The following is an 18,523-nucleotide window of genomic DNA, read 5'->3' on the forward strand; positions in this document are numbered from 1 at the left end:
TTCCGCAGTGATTACGTGGCATCGAGCGATGTGCGAAAGGACCGCTTAAGAATGATGTCGTAGGACCAAACTACATTCTAGGCTTGTACAAAGATCTTGCACCAAGCCCTTCTCTATACAATAAAATACAAAGACTTATTTTACAGCTTCTGCCGGCATCAACAATTCTATGCATCCCCCTCTGCCCTCTAGCTTTACGCGCGAGGACGCGCAGCTCTTCCTTACTCAAATTACGGATTCACAATCTATTTACTATATCAGCGCCTTCAAATACTGAGTTCGCTGTACACAAAATGCCCAAAGCGCTCTTGTCACAGCTATACACACTAACAAGTGTGTTAATGACGAACCGTATGAGGAGCTAAGAGCTGCCGTGGCAAACGATCTAGTAGGCGGGTCATGCATACTACTACGAGTGTGGCTGTTGTAGCCTAAGATGTCAGAGGATGGCACAGAAAGATGCGTGTTGGAAGGAAAGGCTAGGCTGCTTGGGGAGCTGGACCTGATGAAGGAGGTGAAGGAGAGTGAAGCCGTGACGATATTATCCTGCAGTTAAAGAAATTGATAGTTGGAGGGCAGTCATAATCCAGCAAATTCTTTCGTTTTTCGCCATTCTCACGACGTGGTTCGCACTCGATACCATCAACTGTTGACCAAAGCACGAACTCTAACTTAGGATCGCCTTCGATTACTTGGCATTTGACCGTCTGCTGCTTTTAGAAGTGTGGTAGCGTCGACTGGAAAGAGCTCCTGGAACCTAGCTGGGGTAAAGTCTGGGACAGGCCTTCATGCAGAGCTACTCCCCGTTGGTACCTTCACAGACCCGAAGACTGACCGCGATGCTTGCGATTGCCAATACTGCCACGGACCAGAAGCCCAGCCCTACAATACCGACTCGCAATCCAATCCCCATGACCGCTAACGCCGTTGGGGGGAACACACACCTACTGAGGTTGCTGCAGATCACACCTGTGGCGTGGACAGTCCCACGCACGCTAGGGTGAGGCGTACATTCGTTGATCAGCAGACTAGTGGCGGGTACTACCCCCGTCCGACCGACAGCAAAGAGGAGAAGTACGCCCAGTAACTCAGACCACTCGAGCACAAGATAGGCTCCAGTGACTGCGCCATTCGAGTCCTTCCCAAGTGAAGGTACAAGCGCACAAAAAGGCGCCGCAAAGTAAACGAAGGGGAACAGACAGAGCGCCGCTCTCCACACCTGTATTGTGCCCCACCTCGCCTGGAGGCTTGGGTACACAACTATTTGCAAGACGATGCTTGTAAAAGAAAATATGGACATGGCAATGCCTACTGTGTGAGGCTGAAGTCCTAGGCCTCCTGAGAACTTGAACGGTAGATGCACTGCTCTGGAAGATGCAGTCGGTAAGCTAAGCAGCATGGCCCAGAGGGTAGCGAAAGTTCCCAGATGACCAGAAATGATAAAATGTGCAGTCATGGTGCTCATGACATTTGGCTGCCAAATCGTCTTTAACGACAGAAATCTTAGATTGTTGCTTTCCTGTGTTTCTTCAGGAATATCACTCCTGGGGGCTTTCTGCAAAAGACCAGTAGTCTCGCTGACATCTTTGTTACATGGGTGCTCAGAGGTTCCGGCAGATCTTGCTGTCGTGACGGACACATGTACATCAGCGTTTCTGCTACAGTCCGGGTTTGGTTGGCAAGAAGTATCGGTCAAGAGAAGAATGGCTGCAATCGCTATCAATGCCTGAATAATAGCAATGCATATGTTTGGCAAGGCGTAAGGATAGCCAGCAGCCCGGCTTTGATGCGTTTCGGTACGTACCAAGAAACCTCCTAGTAGAGGGCCTAGCATAGACCCAATATTCGCGAACAATGGAAGGAGTGTGAAAGCCCGCACACGGAATCTGTCAGCACAGTGAGTAACCGAACTAGGGGGTTCGACGAGATCACTGACTGTTTCTCTGGATTCAACGCCGCGGTCATGCATCTCACCATCGCCACCGTTGCATTCAAAGCACCGTCAAGTGTCTGCCAGGCGATTGCCTCATAAAAGGTTCTTGAGAAACCGTAACCAAAAGTCGCCACACTCGAAGCCACCAGACCAAGTACCAACACGACCTTCCTACTTGCGAAGACGCGGTCGGCTAGCCTCCCCCAAACAAGACCCGTGCATACGTGCACACCGGTCCTGCAGCCGATCAAGAAACCACATTGCGTTGTTATGGTCGCTATCGGTGCACTAGGGCTCAAATACTGAAGTTGAAAAAACATGTATGCCTGCAGATTCACGTCAGCGTCAGCAAGCCCGGCACGAGACGTGCTTTACATGAATGGAAGACGTCGCTAGAGAGTCAGTGAATCGAGCTAGCATAAGGATAAGCAATTGACTCTTAAAATTCGTCAGTCGTGTAGCAACTTCGTTATAGTTGAATCAGCGGCTTAATTACTTTGTGAGGAAGCGACCGATAAGAGGCCTTCATAGAGGGACGCCGCACCACGGCAGCCTCAGCGCCAGAGCTCTCTCCGATTTCCATGGCAGCTCTGATAAGAAGAAACCAATATCAGAGCGCTAGAGATATAGTGATAGGGTGAAGGAAAGGCGACGGTTGCAAGAAGATCTGTTCATCACGTCCTGCTCTCGGGCTATGTAATACGCTAAACGGAGCTAAGATCACCTCCGACCTCCACAATTACCCCGCTGATCGTGCGCCAAGGCCAGACTATCCAAAAACATCCTCGACGCCTTGGAACGATGCGTATGCTCTCGGATCCTCTTTGTAATCTACAGAAGGAATCTAGACATGGATCGCTTTCGAGAACTTACGTGGTGTGTCTTGCACCACTTTGGAGTACGAACAGCGCTTGGTGCCTCACGCGACGTCAAATGCCTCTTTGCGCAACGTTTTTTTCGCCTCTTCGGTTATGGAGCGACATTCCTGATCCTCGTCCAATTTCTTGCGAGCATCGGCACGTCCGACGGACTCGCTGGACTTTTCATGACATTGACCATGCTGGGTGATGCATTCATCAGCTTCGTGTTGGTTCTGATCACCGACAAATTTGGGAGGAGAAGAATCCTGGCTCTTGGCGCTATCTTGATGACCGCTAGTGGCGTAGCTTTTGCATCGAGCAGCACATACTGGGTGCTTCTACTCGCTAGCATGATTGGTGTCATCAGTCCCAGGTGAGTACACCATAGATGTACGGCGTTGCGCTGCTGACACATCTCTCAGCGGCAATGAAATTGGCCCCTTCCGCGCGGTCGAAGAGTCCATCCTCTCGCAGCTCACGGAAAAAGATGACCGCAGTGATATCTTCGCGTGGTACACTATGTGCGGCACTGCTGGCGCCGCTCTTGGAACCATAACAAGTGGGTGGATAGTTCAGACGCTATCAAAGAACACTTCCGCAGGAGGACAAGCTAAAGGCTATCGAGTCATATTCATTCTCTACGCCGCGCTAGGAATCGTCAAACTACTCCTTGTGCTCACTCTCAGCTCTGAAGTTGAACTCCAAGTCCAAGAATATGAGTACGTTGAAGTCCTCGAACTCGATGCAGAAGATCTACAGTCCCCTGCATCCTCACCTCGAAATTCGGTGGAGGACAGGCCTCCGAGTTCAGCACACCTAAATGATGCCCAGCAGCAGCAAGTCTCTAAGTCTTCCAGACGTGATATGTCTGACAGACTCCGTACGCTGCTCCCTCAGATTTCCCGGCAGTCTCTACTCATACTATCCCGCCTCATTGTTCTCTTCGCGCTAGACTCATTTGCATCAGGCATGGCCTCACCATCTTGGCTAACCTACTTCTTCACGACCTTTCACAACGTAGAGCCCGCGACGCTGGGAACACTGTTCTTCACCACTAATATCCTAGCGACGCTGTCTAACTTCGCCGCTCTTCCCCTCGCCCGACGGCTCGGGCCTTTGAAGACAATGACGTTCACGCACCTTCCGTCTGCAATTTTTCTCGCACTCATTCCTGTGCCCAACGCCGGAAGCTGGGGAACGTCAGCTTCTATGGCTCTTCTGAGCCTCCGGGCGTGTACCCAGAGCATGGACCAGGCACCCAGACAGGCGTTCTTGGCAGCCGTGATGAAGCCAGAGGAGCGAACCGCGATTCTTGGTGTGATTAACATCGCTAAGACCCTAAGCCAAGCCGGTGGCTTAGGGAGCGCGGGAATGCTAGCGGCGACAAAATCGTGGCGGTTGATGCTGGGAAGTGCGGGTCTGATGAAAGCCTTGTACGACATTCTAATTTTGTGGACATTTCTAGGAGTACCTGATAGAGAGGACGATAGAGAGGTTCGGGAAAGGTAAACATCTTAGCGTCCAGACAGCTGTACCATAAAGGCTTTGCGGCAACGCTGCAGACGTCCAGCGATGTTGTATTTCCATCGTTTTCTTATGGTACAGCGCACGTTCGGCCCCAGCTTTATTAATTGTTCAACTTTGGCACTGTGACTAGAGACTATGCTAGCTACCCGAGTGCTGCTGACTAGATCACACACGTGCCGTATTAGCCGCCGTGGAGTACTTGTTGAGACCGATTCGATCGAGATTTCGTCTGACTAAGAGCTTGGAGTCTCGATAATGGCGACGAGGCTTTTTTTGCACCACCAGGCCCTGGTGAAATGTTTCTCTCTTCAGTTGTGCCGAGGAAACTGTGTAGGGGGCGTCCACGAAGGGTACATAGGCAGTTGGCTAGCAGCACCAGCTGAGTTATCTTCATACTGTGGGTCTTGCACAAAACTGTACTACGGATCGACAGAGCTTCAATGCAAGCCAAATATCTATTCTCCTGGTTTATTCTGTCCAAATTCCATTCCAGCGGCGTTATTCTTGCGATTTCCTGTTCGATCCATGCACAAACGGACCGGTCACACAATGAGCCATCGATGCCGGAGCGAAAATCTAGCTCACCAACGTTCGCTGGATATTGTTTATTTGCCTATACTGAGTGCATTATAAACATCAGATTCTAAAATGTTCTACACCGCTGCATTTCTGTTTACACCTCGCGTTTTTGTACCGATGTCTTTATCAGCCGTTGTTTCCCGTGGCGATGCCCCAAAAGTATCCAGACCAACTACCTAGTACAAGCACGATCAGTGCCCCGAAGTATCCCATCGAGATCGTTCTGTTCCGACTTCTGTCTCGTCCGCTGAATATGAGCTTCCTCTCAACGAGAGTACTTTGCTGAGCAACGCGCAGCTTACGCGACCATTGCAGCTGACGCAGATCGATGAACTTCCAAGACAAAATGGAAAGCGCGAGGGACACAACTACCGATACTCCAGCCAGAATAACGTACACAATGGTGACGCGATCGTACGAGTTGTTGTCGCGGTCCTGAATAACGCCTGTGATGACGCGGACGATGATGTTCATCCTGAAGTTATCGTTATTACGGTAGCAGATGGAGAGTGACACGCCCCACGTACGCATTGTTCATGGTGATCTTGAGAGCATATGCGGAGCCAAATACAGAAGGATCAAACATAGAGGTGCGGATGCTATCGATGATGGTAGCAGGGCCGAAGCAGTACGCAAATGCAAACACACCGAAGCTTGCTGCAGTGCCCTTGATTGTGTTCGCAAAGCAGACAAGTAGCATGGAAATGAACATCCCAATGCCGCAAAACACCACTTGAGGCTCGTTAGCCGTACTCACGACACGTAGATTGGAGGTTTGGTGCTTACAAACAGAGATGCGCTGCCCGAACAGGTCCAAGAAGACTCCAAGTAATGGTACAACGAAGAAGCCTGCATTAGTGAGTTTAGCAGCCGAAACAACGATCTGGAACAGTGAAAGCACCTACCGGCATACTGGAGTGTCGCAGAGTACCAACCAGCAACGATAGAATCAGTTCCGAAGCGCTGTTCAGCCAGCTCAGTAGCATTCTGCAGAAATACAATGGCGGTACTTGTCTCGAAGAGTGAGAACGTCATGACGACCCAGTACGTCCATGGTAGCTCTAGCACCTTGTGTAGCTCGAACTTCTTCGACTTTTCTGCCAGCCGCTCGCCAGTGGCGGGGTCAGTGACCCCATGAAATTTGCGGTTTGCAACCTTCGTAAACCAATAGAAGACACCAGTCATAACATTGGTAAACAAGTTCATGAAGACAGCGACCCAGAACACCCATGCGAAGTTCCCTGTTCGCTTTGCAATAATATTAGCAGATGACTTGCCTGCAAATGCGCCGATCTTGCCTATACCCAGCTCAAAGCCTAAGGTCGACGCAAACCCATTGCTAGGAGCAAACCAAGATGAGAACACTTTGTACTGCGCAACCTGGGTAGCGATGTCTCCGAGGGCGCGGACTACCCGGCCTGCAAGCATGAACTTGTATGAGCGGGTTTGCGCCGCACCTGCTACAAGGATCGAGCCGACAGAGTATATGAAGTTGCCGTAAAGCATAGCACCTACACACATATGAATCAGATTGGGATCGAGTTGCATGAGAAAAGGTACTGGATAATACCTGCACCGCCAATGCGATCTGTGACTAGTCCACTGACTAGCATCAGTGCTGTGACCATGAAATCCTCGCTGGCCTCCAGCAGCGCAAATTGTTTGTTGTTGACTTCCAGCTCCTTCTTGATTGTCGTCTTCATAGCAGCGGTGATACCTGAACTCCATTGCGAGCCGAACCCAATCGCTGTTACTAGGAGAACTGCCGTGAGCTTCCAGCGCAGTGGTGGCGGCCTGAGATTGCTGGAGGAGTCATCGTCGTCGTTGGCAAAATGGGCAAGGACGGTGGCATCTACCACTCCCTTTCCGCTACTTGCGCTGTCATGAACCTCGTCACTAGGAAGATGAGATTGGTCAGTCATATCTTGTTCAGCGAAGGTGATAGTAGTTTTGTGAGAGGACAGTTAAGATCCAGAGCCGGTACCTATATAGGCGCTTCGAGTCAGATACGACCTTTCTCTCCACTTATCCCAAACATCAGAAATCAAGTGGAGTCAAGAAAGCTAAGGCGGTTGTAGCCATAATTGGTGGTCAAGTTGTATGCGGGACTGACGCGGCTGAACAGAATGGAAAAATCATCTGATAAGATTGTGTATCGGACTATTGATACAGCTAGAGACAGATAGGAAAAGCTTGTCCACTCAGACGTCAAAACCTTACTCGTGCAAATCTGCGCACGTGGCACCTTTTAGCCCAGATCGTCTGTTAAGTCCGTAGGACCACTCTCATCTTCAACAGCAGTGGCAAGGACGAGCGTCCTTCGAGCATGTTTCCACCGTAGTGGTATCACTGAGAGCCAAATATGTATACTAGCATTGGTATATGGGACTATCACTATTAGCCAAACGAAAGGTGGTAGATGGTATGCTTTCTTTGCTTCTGCGACCCAGATACATCGGGCCGCGCTATCAGATTCTGCAGCGCTTTTGGTGTTGGTTGTAGTGTGCGGCTCGCAACGTGCACGCAGAATGTAATATTGGAGGATTGACGTTGGTACCTAGGTAACTGCAAACAGGAAAGTGCATGACGCCACAGGCGATCTTGTTGCTCGGGTTCAGCAGAAATGCTGCGTCGAGCCGTCGCGGCTAGCGACGACGCCCGCACCTCAAAGCTACGAGTCCAGGTGCTGGACAACTGCAAGCTCAAAATCGAAGAATGCTGTTGCAGCAATGGATTTCGTGCCTTCCAAGAATACCATTACACCAGCAAGAGAAAGATGGCGATCCCCAACCAAGCCATGATGGACAATGCCATGGGCGGTACTGCGCTATTCATATACACCAAATGCAACCAGTAAGCAAGCCGGTAAAGAAAAGACCAATGCCGTTGCCATCAGTCCAGCTATAAGGATTGCCAGAATATTGAACTCCGATACAAAACAAGGTAAGGCTGAAGGCATTGATGAGGTGACCAACCCAGTCCACGGAATGAAGCTTTTGACATGTGGTGAGGGAAACCCGCAGCTCTCGTAGCAGAGGGTTGTAGCCAAATTGGATTCCAAGACCAAAAGAACCACAGTTGATGTACCAGAAGATTTGAAATCCATCGGCGTTCTTGTTGCGTGTCAGCGCGCTACCGACGAGTACACCAGTGACGGCAACCATGCCCGAGACGATGTTCGCAGCAGCCTGGTAATGTGATCGGTGCTCAAGATGCAAGCTTAGAAGGGACAGCGTAACACAAAGACTGGCAGCCAAAGGCTACGCCCATCAAACAGAGACCAGCAATCGCGGTTGCGATGTTCTGAGAGTGCGACACGACGATTGCGCCAACAATTCCTCCACTGTAGCCGACTGAACCATGATTTTGCGATCCCAGGAGTCTGCGGCTTAGCTGCAGGGCAAAAGGGTCGCAAGCGTGGTGGTTGTGATGACCAAGGCAAACCGAACGTAATGTTCGGGGCTGCCTGGCAAGGCCGCCGTGGATTGAGCCATCAGAGAACTGCCGAGTAGAGCCATCAGCTGCGCGAAGACAATTGCGCATTTTGTTTGTGATGCACGTATCAGTATAAAGTAGAGCCCCATAGAACCTAAAGCTTACCACCACTGCAACCAAACCTTGGAAGTTCGTGCATAGATGTGCATTTGAACTTCAACAAGGGGCCCCTCAAGATCTCCAGGCGCGAGAACAATATTCTTGTCCTGCATTTCGTGTGTGACGGTGATGAAGCAACTATCTGATAAGCTGTAGAGAGTGAAATCGCTGAAAAGACCTGCCCCGGGTATGCCCCAGATTTACGGGTTGTATGCCAGACCAAATTAAAGCACAGAAACTTCGTGTCTGATTAAGTCATACGATACCTAGAAGCAGCTGCTACACGCAGTTGACTGAATGCAAGGCCTGATTACTGACTTCCATTTGACGGCGAACCCCATCTACGCGAGACGATGACAGAAACCCCGGCCTCTCCCCACCAGCTTCCACTGCTGACTACTGCTCTGATAGAATGGCCGTCCAACCCCGTAAGACATTAGAGCTGATGCGTACCCCGATGATTAACGACCATCAAGGTTGCGAGCGACCGCGGTTCGCGAGGCCTTCTCTAAGCACTATTCTATAACTAGAAGAACAATTCTTGTAGAGAATTTTCTACGTAATATTACTGTACTCTAGAACTTGCAGGATTGTTGACGGTAGCAAAGACGAGAACACTTTTATCCGACTCGACATGAGACATGGAACTGCCTATTGACAAAGGTGTTCTGGTGAGATTAAAGAGGAGACGGATTAAGAACAATTCCAAGACAACTCTGAAGCTTGGACCTCTCAGGAGGAGGCCTATTGGCGTTGCGATGCACCGGCTTGGACTATTCCGGTCTTCTTCACGGTGCTCCTGAAGCACGGCTCATGGCAGTCAATTCCAGGCAGGTAATCAACACGTGGTCTGGACTTGGATAATGGCGCGATGGAGCAAGTGCTGCAGAGGATTTACAGGGAACATGGATGGCCTGATCTTGAGAGCTACAGAAAAGGGGAGTGCATCGAGGCCGTGAAGGAAGCCTTGACAGAGCAGCATTTTGACTTTAAACTACTTCAATACTTCCACCACAGCCGACCTGCTCTATCACATTTACTGTCTACGAGGATTATGTTTGTGCATTAATGGCAGATAGCAGGAGTATTTCGGACGCTCAGCTCCTTGGCGCTTACAGGTAGTTAGTAGAGAGTACTGCGTCAAGGGGTATGACACATTACCTGCGTTACTAGAATCCCCAACGACATCATCAACACGAACAGCAACCCTGACTCCTACTGCCTTGTTGACAGTTACTAGCACCAAGACCATTCTACCGGTCCAGTTGCAACTTGTGCTTCGATACCTGCCGGAGTCGTTATGGCAAAATTAAGCTTAATCGTCTCCGGTTGCCTTCGCTAACCATACTATTAATGGCGTACAGCACATGCTGCTCAACACGGATGTATGTGTTTGAGTCACACTTTATGCCGCGTGTATGCTGCTCTCGAAGCCAGCCTGCACGCCGCGAGAGCAGAGCCAACGTCGCTCCCAATTCACAGTCGAGAGTGTAATAGCCAAATCATGTAGACCTGAGAGAGGGGTGTCTTGGACAACGCTCGTGATGTGACCAGCTCCAAAGTATTTCAGGCCAGCCTTTTTTGTTACAGGCTTTCATCTACAAAGACATCGCAATACCTTGTAATGCCATCAGCCAGGGGCAGACACTGTGACCTACCTTGACTTCTTTACTTACCCAAGCCCAGCTTTACCATAGACTGGAGCTGAACATTATAAGAAGATCACAAGCACGAACCGAACATAGAATTTATTCTCGAGCTTAAAATAGTCGATGTCTGTAGGGGTTTTCTCTAGCGATTGTGGCGAGAGGGAGTTGTGGGGCAAAGCATCATCTGAAGATGCGCATTTCGCGAACAGGCACAGACACGGTAAATCGGTTTGTACATCACTACCCAAAAGATTCGCAATGTAATATACGCAATCCAGCCTCGCGATCGAACTTCGGAGCAATGACTGAAGTAACGCTGCTGCATTTGAAGGCAATACCCGTTCGCGCGGAGCTATGCACAGACTAAGTTTAGCCTGACGGGTTTGAACGAGCTGGCGAATGAGAGGGCGGTATGTCGCGCGAGAGGCCTGCATTATTCGGCCCCCGCGACCCATGCTTACCCATGCTTGTTTCCTAAAAGATGTAGGCTCGGGTATTTAGAGACCGCACGGTACAAAAGTGGACGAATCATCTTTCTACAGCTGCTGTGCCTGGGATGACTAAGGAAGGGAAGTTGATCCTCCTACAACCTACATAAGCAGACCATGCCGTGGTTTATCAGCGGATAAATAGTGCCCGTCGCCCCACTTGAAGGCCTGCGAGGTCTTTCTAGCAATTCCACAGTCTTTGACCCTCCAGGCCCTTACCTCCAATTTGTAACTTAATTGGGCGAATCAGCTATCGATTAACGTCGAAAGTCAGAACGTCTCTCGAAGTTCCGTGAAGTATGTTCCATCGAGGACTTCAAGGCCGACAGGCCTCAGAAACAATGGCAAGCTCGTCGTCATTTTCCCGGCCTGAACAACCAACAATAACGATAGCCTTGTCGACAACATTCACTCCGCCAGCTTCATGCACCCTGAATCGCTTGACGATCCAACCACCACCCTTTTACAACATCTGGGCCAATGATCCTGTCCCGGTCGCTAACACCACATTTACGGATTGTTACCCCAGCGAATTCCTCCAGAGCTACACGTCGGTATCTTCGGCGAGTGTCGGATCGAGTGTGGTCCCTGTCATGAGTCCCTTAGTATGTCCGCAGAACTTTTGCGTTCAGTTTGCACGGGAAAAGTACATGGCATGTTGTCCATCGTAGGTCGCCCTCTCGCTAAGGACCGTTTGTCGATTTGCAGCTGACGATTGCAGAGGGTATAAATTCACCCCACCGGAAGACCCACTCATAGCGAGCCGTCCAGCCTATGGCGGTACATGTTACAGCCCCTTCACGATGGGTGTGACAGAAACGGCGGTGGCGTACGACGAAGATGGATCGACGCGTTTGCAACCGTGGGCTGCTACTACAACTGGTGATAATGCTTATGCGCATCCCATTGATGGTTTCGCCGAGAACACTCCTTCCGTTGGTTGCATCGCTCCGATATCAACGTCGCTACCAAGCAATTCGTCGTCAGCTGAGACTACATCTTCGCTATCAAGCACGGCGACACTAAGCGACACAACAACTGCGGCAGGAAACTCTAGCAAGACTTCAAGCGCAACAATCGCTGGTGCTGTTGTAGGAGCAGTTGTTGGACTCGGCGTCATCGTCGGTCTCATATTCTTTCTCCTGCGAAGACGCAAACATCAACCAAGGTCCAGCGAACCCGAGATTCATCAAATCGACGACACTCCGAATCACAAAGTTGAGAAGGACGGAAAAGTGATTCTTGGTGAAATCGATGCTGGCGTTCCAGTTGCCGAGCTTGCGGCGCGCCCGGACAAGTATGCCTATGTTCAGGGCGCACATGAAATGCATGCTGGAGTTGCGCACGAGATGCCAGCAGGGCCCGAGTTGCATCCCAGCAAAGACCGCACTGGTCCATCTGAATTATAGTAGCCTGGATACAACAGTGGACACCGAGTTGGTCAAGGCTCTGTAAAAGATTTTTCCGCTGTTCCGAGCTGACATGGCTGAATGCGGTCCCACCAGCTTTGGGTTCTGAGTTCATTGTTTGACGGGCAGAGTAACAATGGCGGACAAGGCTTAATTCCAGTTTCTTCGAGATAGTTGACCGCATCGCTGTCCGATTTGAAAGACACGAAGCTCGGGATACCGACGGAATCTGTGCGACTCAACTTACATCAAATTCTCGTTGACCCTCCATCGAATGTCACCCACGCAGCATGGCATGCCTTGATACCGGGCCAAGATGGTGAAAAGAACGATTCGAATGGTGTGATCTCGAGCGGTAGGCCCTGATTCTGCTCGATCTACATGGCAAGGTTGTCACTAAAAGTCCCGAGAGATGTATAGGATAGCAAACCTGACGGACTAAGCGGCCCTCATTACCAAAATCACGGCGTTAGCATGTTTCATCAACTGTATTGTCTGGTACGTCCTTCGGGAACAGTCAAGCCATAATCGTGATCGCAGCAACAGGCTACTATGGCTATAGATTAGTGTCAGAGATATTTTCTATTTGCCATTGTGTACTGCAGAAGTTGTTGTACCAGCTCTCAGCCAAGTTAACTATCACCGCGTAGCATGTTGTGACAAACAAGAGGGTAATGATGTTGATGGTGATGTTCATTCGTGAGTCTTAAAGATGACGATATCGTGACACCTGAAAAAATAGTATATACAAGAAGGAGTGAGGTCGCTAATACCGAATCTAATGTCTACACAGTTTACGCTTTGTTCATCCTTGCACTCCTGCTCCCCGTAGGGTTGAGCTCAAGCATCATTCCAAAGCTCTGAGATCCCTTACTCGAGCTTGGAAGGGTAGGGGACTAGAGTAATGTAGGCAGGCGAGACACCCTGGCAGACGAAGTCGTTGGGGCCGGCACCACCAGCGCGGCAGTAGTTGGGGAGAGTGGTGGTAGCGACGTACTGGATGTCATCGGAAACATCTTGCTTCAGGAGAAGACCAGAGCGGTCGCTGTTCCACGCCCAGTAGATGAAGGAGTTCTTGCCACACTCGTAAAACTTGTTGTCCTCAACATCGCCCTCAGATGTGCAATTGAAGTCGGCAGTGCCACCGTTGGTAGCCTTGACGTTGAATTGGAGAGAGCTGATAGTCTTGCCGTCGAGCTTGCGAGCGTAGAAGTTGTCAATTTTCCAGACGTAGTCTCCCTGCTGGACGACGGGGCAGGTCTCGGTGCGGACCTCAAGGGGAGCGGCCGTGGAAAGGCCAGCGGAGGCGAGGAAAGTGGCGGCGATGACCTTGAACTGCATTTTGAAGGTGTTGATTGTTCAAAGATGATTGGTAAAGGTTGAAGTCGTGGTGATTGGTGATGAGATGTAGACGGTTGTTGTGCAGATGGTTGTTTGATGCTGTTCAATGGAGGAGATCCTCTTGACTTATATACCTGACGTACGATCATCCCCTCAAAGGATATTGCGGCATTTCGAGAGCAAATACGATTTGCTTGACGTCAAGGGACACTGTTTCTCGACAGAACGCGGAGGTTTCAGTTACGAGCTGCCTAACACGAGCAGAAAATGTAACTGCAAGGCTCGCTGCAACATAATTGGAAATCGCTTGTGCTCAATGCGGTCACTAGTTACTTTTGTGTGGCAAATCGTGGTGTAGATCCCTCGGCATAAATGGTCCGACACTTTTGCAACCGTGGGATAAGCTCAAAGATGGTGCGGCTGTGTTGACCGTATCCACTCAACCCGCAATGCCGGAGCATGTGGGTATCGATGCTCCAGTTACAACACTGTAAATACACCCTGAAGTTGCAACTCTGATGGAGCAAAACGTCTGCCTAGCGGCCCGGTGGACAGTCGGAAGCACCTCCGTGTATGGTCATATGGCAATGAACCTTTCGCTGCACAGCTAAGCCTCGTGTTGACAGCGAGCCGGTACCTTCTTTACAATCTAGCTGTCGCCAAACAGTTATTTTAAGACTTTTGGGGATATCGCCGCTGTGGATGCTGTATGAATGAAGCGTTGGAGTTTGTCGGCTTATGTACCTTCACGAGAGACTGAAGCATCCTTGTCCAGTGCTGCGATATCTGTTTGAATGATCTGGTTGTGACAACAGGTATCGTGAGAAATACTAACATCAGGGAACGTTTGTCAGAGCAATGAGAATGGCAGCGTTGAACCCCGGGTCACCTTGGGTACGGCGACCCTCGTTGGAGGTCCTCCGCCTCGGTTACAACCTGAACCCTTGATTGGAGGTTGCAACGTCTCCGGCGCTTCGGCGTAGGGGTTTGCGCCAATAGAGAGGCTACCAGCGCCGATACGCCGAATACAGCCAAGATGGCGACCTACGATAGAATTGTGTGGGTGTATGGGTGGATCTGTGAGATCATTGTCGGGCTCTCGTGTGGGGCTGTCGATCAGAACCCACTTTATTGGTGCGAGTGGCCTGTGTGAAATGTGACTTCATCTTGTTCGTATTGCAAGCCACCGGACACCACCAAACCCTCATACGATGCATGTGAGCAAGTGTGTTGCTATTTACGACGTGGTAGAAATTAAGTCCATGATGAGATCACTTCACCAGCTTAGTATCAGACATTACGATGATCAACGATGACCGGGTTCCAATGGCTTGGAGCAGAGCCCAAGCTTGGACCTCCAAAACCCGATGTACATCCGGAATCCTCGGAACGCATCGGGCCGCACAACAGCCTGGCACTCTTTCTTTGATCCTGCAATAGCCACCTCGGACTCCACTTGGCTTCACCAACCACGGAATAGGTACTGTATATACGGCATCTTGTTGAATATGAGGGACTGGTGTTCGATAGCACGAGGCAGAGCCAGACTGGGGCCTTGAGAACACGTTAGCGCGAACGTGCATTGTCAATTCTGATGTGTTCCGTGATTAGTGGTTACCCATGTGCTCTCTTCGCACGCACAAGTTCCGCTACAGCAAGGTTTTGATTGTGTGTTACCTTCGAAGACAGCGGGTTCCGTCACCGTCATTCTACATCTCAGTCAATGTACCTCAATTCGAGTCATTCTCTGCCTACGATTTTGAGGAAGCATTCATCATCCGGTAGAATTTATACCAAACTCATCCATGCTCGCTAACGTCCCGACTAGTGGTAACGCTTCGTCTCCAGCTCTGCTTGCGCAGTCTGTTGCAACTGCTAGAAGGCAAGATTGGCTAGTGACTTCCTAGTCGTGTTCGTTCGCAGTAGCTGTTGGTATCTGCTAGGCAAATGCTAATGTTCGACTTCCATTATCATGTGCGGGCCTCGCGGCAGGGAGTAGGAAGAAGAAGGTAAAGGTGGCTATGTGCAGTCGCAGCCGCGATACGTAAAGCAGCTAGAATGCTTACAGACTCCTATGGGATTCTGTAATCGCTACTTGAAAGATCTTTCGTTCATCAAAGGACATGAATGGTTCTCGTCGTAGGTATACCAGCAATTGCCTCAACGGATCAGCTGATGTGTAATGTCAAATTACCTCGAGCACATATGGCTGTTCTAATGGAATTATCACGGCAGAGCACGTCGGAGTATTCAGAAGCCACTCAGATGAGATTTGAATAGCTTAGTAGCGTCACCATCTTGCTGGAGGCGCTCAGCAGAGTGGCCCAAGTCACCAAGCATGTGACCTATGACTGAGCCGCTCTACGAGCTTGAGGAACGTTACTCCGTACGCTCCCTATATAGTTTCGTTCCATCTGATTTCACAGGAGATCAATGGTCCAACATATCGATCATCTGAATACGCTCTTGGTTTCTTGTTTCCTTCACAGCAATTAAATATAGCAATGATGCCAACAGAGATTCAACTGCAGCTTTGATCTTGAAAGCTTTCGTGACCGTTGGCAAGTTAAATAGTCTAATTCAAGGAATGAAACGCTTGGCTAACATCGATACAGCTCTACACAAGCTTCTTTGACGGTGTCAGTAACGCCGCCAGTACGTTTGAACCGAGCATGGAAGGTTTTCGAAAACCTTTGCCCATGAACAAGTGTTTGATAAATTTACGGGATAACTGTTTGCTTTCCTCGGCACAGGTCTTGGTATGGTTGGTGGTCCTTTGTCTCAGAAAGTCATTCTGTCAACCAGATTCTGTATCAACATCGCTCTCTGACTTCCGAGATGCAAGCTTAGTCGCCTGCGCAATATCTTCTTTTCTTCAAATTAAGTATATGAGCAATTCGCTGACTTAACAATAGCTCACATCACATGTGAGTGACAAGCAAACATCCAAATGAGAAGGATTAAGGATAAGGGCGCGCAGATGTAATGTTGCATTTACAATTACTAGTTTTAAGAATCTGTTGATGATCATTCCTCATCGTCCTCCCTTTGTCGCTGTCGGTTCAATTCATCAATGACCTTCTTTCCGCATGCCAGTACCTCCAATGTTCGACTCTTGTTGTCATGATCCCGCGTCTCTGGGACGAGAAAGTGTGTTACCACCGCGCCGGCGACCATGAAAGCACTCATAACTTGCAGGATGTGACCAAAGTTTTCACGTTCCCAGTCATACTGCTCGCCCTGATCATCGTTCTGGAATGCGTACGCGAGGAAGATTTGCACGACCCAAGACCCGAGTTTCCCAGCCGCAGCTGCAATGCCGTGGCAGGCACACCTATAGCGGGTGGGAAAAACCTCCGCTGGTATCTAGAGATAGTGAGCCTTACTGACAAAAGTCTCTAGGCGGCCCCGACTTACGATGAAGGTGGTCACATTTGGACCCAAGTTGAATGCAATATGGCTCAATACATACAGCACAATTAATCCAGAACGCTCCGTATCCAGGAGCTTCGTCCAGGCACTGCCCGTCACGATGAACAACATAAACAAGACGAGAAACCCCCAGAACTGAATGACCTTGGGTGACGCGTACTTAATGACTTTGATCATCAAAAGTCCACCGATAATGGTTCCGATCGAAACCATCACCAAAGTGTGGAGACTGTTGTCGCGCAAAGAGTCAAACACGCTCGGGCGGCCACTCTTGGGATCCTGCCAGATATGGCTAACAATCTGTGGCGAAGACATACCGAGACCGTAGAACGCGAAATCTAGGAACAGCCATGCCAAGGATGTTCCCAGAAGATATTGCCAGTTCCCTTCCGCGATAAAGAATTTTTTGGCGTCAGTCCAAGATGCGAGTGGAGGCACATGGCTCGGGTCACCGGGTGGAGATGAAGATTCCAATGTGCCCACTGGCCTTGTGAATACTGCACTCGACCTGTTCTCATCGTCACTGTCGCTTTCAACAACGTCTTCGGGCGCGATGTCAGAGGAAGAGGTAGAGGGCCTGCGATGATCTTCGGTTGATGCAGGCAGTATTTCGAGCTCACCGGCCTCAGCATCTAGACCCAGAACACCGAAATAGGTTTTGGTGTCTTCATACACGGTTGAAGTGTTCTGAAGGATGTCGAGTGTGTATCTGGGGCTCTCCGGTATTGTGAACCTGAATCCTAGCGCAATAATCGCGGGAATGATACCAATACCAATAACCAACCGCCATAAGCGATCGATAGAGCGAAAACATTGGAGATCATCGATACCATCGACAGAGCATGACCTTTTGGTGTTCGTGATGTATGGTCTGTAGCCCTCGACAGCTGCCAAGGATAGCACATTGGCAAGAAATTGACCCATGGGCTGCGCAAAGAAGACGAGACTCATCATGCGGGCACGATGCTTCCGCGGCGAGAACTCAGCTGTAATTACAGCACTGAGTGGATAGTCGGCTCCGATTCCGATCCCTGATGTGGTCAGTTTCTTGAGTTTCTCCCCTTTGTCGCATTTTCTTACCCATAATTGCGCGCCACGCGATGAGCCAACCACCTACATTCATACTGTTCTTCTCACCACTTGAGCTCATCAGTAGCAGCATAGTCCCTACTATGATGACAACAAGCTCCAGGCCGTACATCTTTCGTCTACCAAGCACATCCGCTGCAAATCCAAACGCGACCTGACCGACCATCGTACCGGCCAGAGTTGAGCACATCATTGCTGTCTTTATAGAGGAAGGAACTTGTGGAACACCATCTTTGTCCAAATTTTCTGGCCAATAGACGTATCCGATCATGGGTGTGACAACGTTCAATGCGAATAGGCCAAAGGAATCAGCCAGGAAACCCACACCGGCAACAACAACGACCCAAATCTGAAATGGTGAGGCGTCGATGGTTTGAAGTGTCCATTTTCGTCGCTTCAGTTCCTACTCTCATTAGTAACATCATGAGCATGTCGAGCGTTGAAATTGCATACTGGCACGCCTTGCTGACCCTCTGTCAAATCTTCGACGCCAACGTGATGACCACGAACAGTCGGGCGTTCAATCCATTTACGAACACCCATCCTGAAATTCCAATGACAATTGACGTGTTGATTCGAAATGAACTATAGGTGTACTGCGACGCGCTGTTAGAGTGTATGC

The 18,523-nt window shown here is 49.8% G+C and overlaps 6 protein-coding genes across 6 annotated transcripts; 2 read left to right on the forward strand and 4 right to left on the reverse strand.

Annotated features, from left to right (window-relative positions):
* Positions 1–578: 578 nt before the first annotated feature.
* Positions 579–2,582, reverse strand: C7974DRAFT_192755 (major facilitator superfamily domain-containing protein). Its single transcript, XM_046136620.1, has 4 exons — positions 2,430–2,582; positions 2,309–2,371; positions 1,937–2,259; positions 579–1,886 (listed from the first exon to the last, which is right to left on the reverse strand). Exons 1-4 carry the CDS (start codon positions 2,514–2,516, stop codon positions 797–799), a joined length of 1,563 nt encoding a protein of 520 aa, XP_045997520.1. The 5' UTR covers positions 2,517–2,582; the 3' UTR covers positions 579–796.
* A 134-nt stretch (positions 2,583–2,716) lies between these two features.
* On the forward strand, positions 2,717–4,439 carry C7974DRAFT_192780 (major facilitator superfamily MFS1). Its single transcript, XM_046136622.1, has 2 exons — positions 2,717–3,166; positions 3,216–4,439. Exons 1-2 carry the CDS (start codon positions 2,784–2,786, stop codon positions 4,300–4,302), a joined length of 1,470 nt encoding a protein of 489 aa, XP_045997521.1. The 5' UTR covers positions 2,717–2,783; the 3' UTR covers positions 4,303–4,439.
* A 456-nt stretch (positions 4,440–4,895) lies between these two features.
* On the reverse strand, positions 4,896–7,065 carry C7974DRAFT_395179 (major facilitator superfamily domain-containing protein). Its single transcript, XM_046141955.1, has 5 exons — positions 6,470–7,065; positions 5,805–6,410; positions 5,686–5,748; positions 5,427–5,631; positions 4,896–5,374 (listed from the first exon to the last, which is right to left on the reverse strand). Exons 1-5 carry the CDS (start codon positions 6,819–6,821, stop codon positions 5,026–5,028), a joined length of 1,575 nt encoding a protein of 524 aa, XP_045997522.1. The 5' UTR covers positions 6,822–7,065; the 3' UTR covers positions 4,896–5,025.
* Positions 7,066–10,683: 3,618 nt separating this feature from the next.
* On the forward strand, positions 10,684–12,474 carry C7974DRAFT_192787 (uncharacterized protein). Its single transcript, XM_046136623.1, has 2 exons — positions 10,684–11,297; positions 11,352–12,474. The coding sequence occupies exons 1-2, from the start codon at positions 10,930–10,932 to the stop codon at positions 12,037–12,039; spliced, it is 1,056 nt and encodes a 351-aa protein (XP_045997523.1). The 5' UTR covers positions 10,684–10,929; the 3' UTR covers positions 12,040–12,474.
* On the reverse strand, positions 12,475–13,705 carry C7974DRAFT_192788 (uncharacterized protein). Its single transcript, XM_046136624.1, has one exon. The coding sequence runs from the start codon at positions 13,378–13,380 to the stop codon at positions 12,910–12,912; it is 471 nt and encodes a 156-aa protein (XP_045997524.1). The 5' UTR covers positions 13,381–13,705; the 3' UTR covers positions 12,475–12,909.
* Positions 13,706–16,407: 2,702 nt separating this feature from the next.
* C7974DRAFT_454676 (major facilitator superfamily domain-containing protein) lies at positions 16,408–18,444 on the reverse strand (the record flags this gene model as incomplete). The annotated part of the gene is made up of 4 exons (XM_046145926.1): positions 16,408–16,746; positions 16,798–17,843; positions 17,893–18,304; positions 18,355–18,444. The coding sequence occupies 4 exons, from the start codon at positions 18,442–18,444 to the stop codon at positions 16,408–16,410; spliced, it is 1,887 nt and encodes a 628-aa protein (XP_045997525.1).
* Positions 18,445–18,523: the final 79 nt, after the last annotated feature.

Source organism: Boeremia exigua (assembly GCF_020726555.1).
Source record: "Boeremia exigua strain MPI-SDFR-AT-0100 chromosome Unknown C7974scaffold_6, whole genome shotgun sequence".
Taxonomy (NCBI): Eukaryota; Fungi; Ascomycota; class Dothideomycetes; order Pleosporales; family Didymellaceae; genus Boeremia; species Boeremia exigua.